The 5,011-nt window shown below is 34.5% G+C and overlaps 1 protein-coding gene across 3 annotated transcripts; it reads left to right on the forward strand.

Moving 5' to 3' along the window:
• LOC106771165 (granule-bound starch synthase 1, chloroplastic/amyloplastic-like) lies at window positions 1-4,624 on the forward strand. 3 transcript variants are annotated; one of them, XM_022784504.1, is made up of 14 exons: window positions 1-122; window positions 248-582; window positions 1,745-1,825; window positions 1,901-1,999; window positions 2,079-2,168; window positions 2,248-2,311; window positions 2,403-2,503; window positions 2,598-2,707; window positions 2,798-3,041; window positions 3,248-3,424; window positions 3,505-3,696; window positions 3,794-3,880; window positions 3,961-4,089; window positions 4,172-4,624. In XM_022784504.1, exons 2-14 carry the CDS (start codon window positions 259-261, stop codon window positions 4,286-4,288), a joined length of 1,815 nt encoding a protein of 604 aa, XP_022640225.1. In that variant the 5' UTR covers window positions 1-122; window positions 248-258; the 3' UTR covers window positions 4,289-4,624.
• Window positions 4,625-5,011: the final 387 nt, after the last annotated feature.

Genomic DNA, 5,011 nt, shown 5'->3' on the forward strand with positions numbered 1-5,011 from the left:
TTGTCACTGCCTGCCACGTTTCGCTACACTGCATTGCTACAAATAAACACCACTGAGATCATCTTCCTTCACGCCAAACACTCTCTCTTTGATTCTCTTGTTACTGTTCCTTAACTCCTCCCGTGAGTCAGTTTAACTTTCTCTCTAACAAACTCGAATCTCCTTTGTTCAATGATTTTCTACACTTATTTAGATCTTGAGCATTTTCTCTCAATTGTTAGTGGTGAATTTTTTGTGTTGCATGCAGAAGGCATTAGAATGGCAACGATGGCATCCTACGCGGCATCAAACCACGTCTGGAGTGTGGAGGCGAAAGTGAAATCATCTGTTCTGGTGAGCCTGAACCGGCAGGAATTGAAATACGATGGATTGAGATCTCTGGACAAGGTGTTTGTGCGAAACAAGCATGCGAGCAAAACGAGAAGCTCTTTGTCTGCTAAGAGTGGGAAAAGTGGACGTGAGAGGGTTTTGGGAAAGATCGAATGTGGGATGAACTTGATCTTCGTGGGAGCTGAGGTGGCACCTTGGAGTAAAACTGGGGGACTTGGTGACGTTCTCGGAGGACTTCCACCAGCTTTGGCCGTAAGTAGATATTTATTGATTTAATTGTTTTGTTATTAAACTGTCAGGCTTTGTGGAGAAAATCTAAGTTAGATCTGTAAAAGGTAATCGATGAAATCCAACTCAAAGGCCGAAAACTCTAATAAACTTTGAAAAAAAAAATGGATCTCATGAAATAAAGGGTGCTTCCATTATTTTATTATATGGGTTCACGCAAATTTCAAGCGTTTAAAATAAATAATATTGGAAAACCAAGTATATATACACCGTATTTATCTTGGATAAAATCTTATTATTTTAAGTTTTTTTTTTTTATTTCTGAAATATTACCTAAAAGATGCTAATTTGAAAAGGTTAAAAGATCTGTTATACCAAAGAAAGACAAGTCCCGAGTTCATGAAGAGAAACATAGAAATTAATTTATTATTATTATTATTATTCCGTATTTTTATTATATTACCTTATGTTAATGAGTTAAAATTTAATATTTATATCAGTTTTAATTTTATATATTTATTTAAATATAAATATATGTATTACTATTTTCTATAATCTATAATTTGAATAAAAATAGTGTTCAAAAATAATATAATGACTTGCATAATAAAAAATAAAAGACGCTGTGTTGTGGAACAGTGTGTATGTGATTATTTTAAGTGGATTAATAATTTATCTTTGGTATCTTATGTATTGTTGTAGTGGTAACATAAGTTTTGTGGTTAAAAATATTAAAATTTTAAAATATAATTAAGGGAAAAATAATAAAGTGAAATTTGGATAAAAATAAGGTATCTGTATTATATTGTTATAAGTTATAAATATAATTATATATATATATATATATATATATATATATATATGTGTGTGTGTAAAATAATAGGATTTTTGAGCTTAAAAAATATAAAAATATTATTAAGAATAAAATAGTAACATGAAGTGTGTGCTATTATCATTTTTTATATTTGATGTGCAATTTATAATTTGAATAAAAATAATATAATTTAAGTAGATGAATGGTTTATTTCTATTATTTTTCATTGTTCTAATATTACAGTTGTTTTGAGGTTTAAAATATTAAAAAATTTAGATATAATTTTAAACAAAATAATAAGACCAAGTGAGTGTGTGTGTATATTTATAAATAATTCACTATTTTAACCGAGTCTTGTGCAATTTGATAAAGGGGCATGGACACCGTGTTATGACAGTGTCACCACGCTACGACCAATACAAGGATGCATGGGACACTAGTGTGACCGTAGAGGTAACCTTTTTTGTTCTACTTATGTATCTGTACAAATCTACTCAACTCCTGGTTCTTGATTTTATCTTTTCGTAGGTCAAAGTTGCTGATAGAATAGAGACTGTTCGTTTCTTTCACTGCTACAAGCGAGGTGTTGATCGTGTTTTTGTGGACCACCCATGTTTCCTTGCGAAGGTTATAATATACTTTCGTTGGCATGAATATATATACTGTAACACCTTCAAATTAAACTAAGCATTTTTTATTTTAATAGGTGTGGGGCAAGACCGGTTCAAAACTCTACGGCCCTAGAGCTGGAGAGGATTATGAAGATAACCAACTTCGATTCAGCTTGTTATGCCAGGTAACTTTCCCTGTAGTTTATCCTGCATAATTTTTTATTTATCATAGACTACATAATCACTGTTTTCAACAACTTTCAGGCTGCACTTGAGGCACCAAGGGTTTTGAACTTAAATAGCAGCAAATATTTCTCGGGACCATATGGTATGGCTCTCTGGTTAACTCCTTCATCTTCGATATTTGGTTAAGGAAAACCTTTAAATTTAGTTTACAAGCTTTCTCTGTCTTCGGGCAGGTGAAGATGTGATCTTTATTGCCAATGATTGGCACACTGCTCTTCTTCCATGCTACTTGAAATCAATGTACCAGAACAGGGGGATTTATAGAAACGCAAAGGTAAGGATTATATTTACTTTCTGCATGCTTGTCTTCATCAATCACTATTTAATCTTTCCAGGGAAACTGACTTTCCTTGGTCCAATCATGGCAGGTTGCATTTTGTATTCATAACATAGCCTACCAGGGTAGGCATGCCTTTGAAGACTTCCCTCTTCTCAATTTACCTAATGAATACAGGAGCGCTTTTGACTTTACTGATGGGTAAGACACCCTTATCTGTTCCTAAATTTAGTATTTTATTTTTACACATCTAACTAACATCGTTAATATTCTTATATGTTTCATTCTCAGGCATCTTAAGCCTGTGAAGGGGAGGAAAATTAACTGGATGAAGGCTGCAATAATAGAATCGGACCTAGTGCTCACTGTAAGCCCATATTATGCCCAGGAACTTGTTTCCGGAGAGGATAGAGGTGTAGAATTGGACAATATAATTCGCAAAAGTGGCATCTCTGGTATCGTGAATGGCATGGATATTCGGGAATGGAGTCCAAAAACTGATAAATTCATAGATATGCACTTCGATACAACAACTGTAAGTGTTATCTTATTTTCCCTGTGATTAGATATGGTTTATGGAATTGCGGACCATATTTAGAAATTGGCAAGTCCTTATCAAACTGCCTTTCTTAGGTCATGGAAGCAAAGTGTTATCTTATTTTCCCTGTGATTAGATATGGTTTATGGAATTGCGGACCATATTTAGAAATTGGCAAGTCCTTATCAAACTGCCTTTCTTAGGTCATGGAAGCAAAATGCCTGCTGAAAGAGGCCCTTCAAGCAGAGGTTGGCTTACCTGTAGACAGGGATATCCCTCTGATAGGCTTTATCGGTAGGCTTGAAGAGCAGAAAGGTTCAGATATTCTTGTGGAAGCTATCCCAAAGTTCATTGACCAGGATGTTCAGATCATAATTCTTGTAAGTGCCTTGATTAGATTAGATCGTTGTTATGGTATTAATCCGTTTTACTAATACAGCTATCCCTTTTTGTTTCCCAGGGAACTGGCAAAAAGAGCATGGAGAAGCAAATTGAGGAGCTAGAGGAAATTTATCCGGACAAGGCCAGAGGGATAGCAAAATTCAACGGTCCCTTGGCTCACAAGATTATTGCTGGATCTGACTTCATAATTATCCCAAGTAGATTTGAACCCTGTGGTCTAGTTCAGTTGCATTCTATGCCATATGGAACGGTATATATACACTATTGGCCTCTTTTTCTCTATTTCCTTCTCAGCATCTACTACACCAACATTTTCTGACCCTTTAAACAATAAATGTTTGCGACAGGTGCCAATAGTTTCTTCCACCGGTGGACTCGTTGACACCGTTAAAGAAGGATTTACTGGATTCCACATGGGTGCATTCCACGTAGACGTAAGTAAAGTAGAAAAATAGAATAGTCTTTTCTTGTTTTCTATTGAATCTGAAAGATTGTTACTGGGGTTTTTCTGTAGTGTGAGGCGGTTGATCCTGATGATGTGGAAAAGTTAGCATCTACCGTAAAGAGAGCCCTTGAAACCTATGGTACCCCAGTCATGCAAAAGATTATCAACAACTGCATGGCCCAAGACTTTTCATGGAAGGTAAGCATGTGTGATATGCTAAGACATAAACCAAGGAAGCAAAATCTGTTTATCTTATATGATTGTGACGATTGTGATACAGGGACCAGCCAAACAATGGGAAAAAGTGTTGTTGAGCCTAGACGTTGCTGGCAGTGAAGCTGGAATTGAAGGTGATGAGATTGCTCCTCTTGCAAAGGAAAACGTTGCCACTCCTTGAGCATCACCATTGAGATCCTCTTTCTTAATCAATACATTCCAGCAATCTGATTATAAACTTAGCCAGCCACCTTCACATATTTTATCAACCATTTCTAAGGAAGGGATGAAACTTCAATTTCAAGCATAGTATGAAGCTAACTATCATAAAGCTTTTTCATAAACAAGGTCTTGCCATCAAGGAAATTTGAAGTACCTGAGTTTTATAAGTTTAAAAAAATATAGCATAAGGTCAATAAATATCAATCTATGCTTTCAAATCGTAGTTTATGTACATATTACAAATCAAATAAGTAGTATGTTTGCCATCGATATAACGTATTTACATTTGTTCCAATCCCAAGTTGACACCTGAAAACCGATGAGTCTTCTTGTTAAAATCCTTAAGAAACTAGCATCGAACTCAATTATATGGGATAACCTAAGACATAACATAAGTGGATGTCTCTGTCTAATTCTGAAAGCTATATTTGATATTGTATGATAAGACCAGAGTAATAATGGCAAAATGATGAACCATATCAAAAAATGCAACACTATAAGAAATATGATATTTTATTCTTCCTTTATTTTATTTTATTTTAATCATGCGCCAATCTTTTTTATTTTTTAAATTTTTGTGATTCGTTTATTTCTTTTGAGCAATAGCAGACAAATAAGTTTAGGCTTTTTTGTTTTGTAATAATAAAAAGAAGAGTGTGGATGAAGTCTGGTAGAATCGTGG

This window comes from Vigna radiata, chromosome 8 (assembly GCF_000741045.1).
Source record: "Vigna radiata var. radiata cultivar VC1973A chromosome 8, Vradiata_ver6, whole genome shotgun sequence".
NCBI classification, from domain to species: domain Eukaryota; kingdom Viridiplantae; phylum Streptophyta; class Magnoliopsida; order Fabales; family Fabaceae; genus Vigna; species Vigna radiata.

What these genes read in the sequence shown, in the direction of transcription:
- LOC106771165 (XM_022784504.1), top strand. Translation starts at nt 259, where the DNA reads ATGGCAACGATGGCATCCTACGCGGCATCAAACCACGTCTGGAGTGTG. An exon ending in GGATTTATAGAAACGCAAAG is followed by an intron (nt 2,504 to 2,597) that starts GTAAGGATTATA and finishes CAATCATGGCAG; the next exon opens with GTTGCATTTTGTATTCATAA. An exon ending in ATGTTCAGATCATAATTCTT is followed by an intron (nt 3,425 to 3,504) that starts GTAAGTGCCTTG and finishes TTTGTTTCCCAG; the next exon opens with GGAACTGGCAAAAAGAGCAT.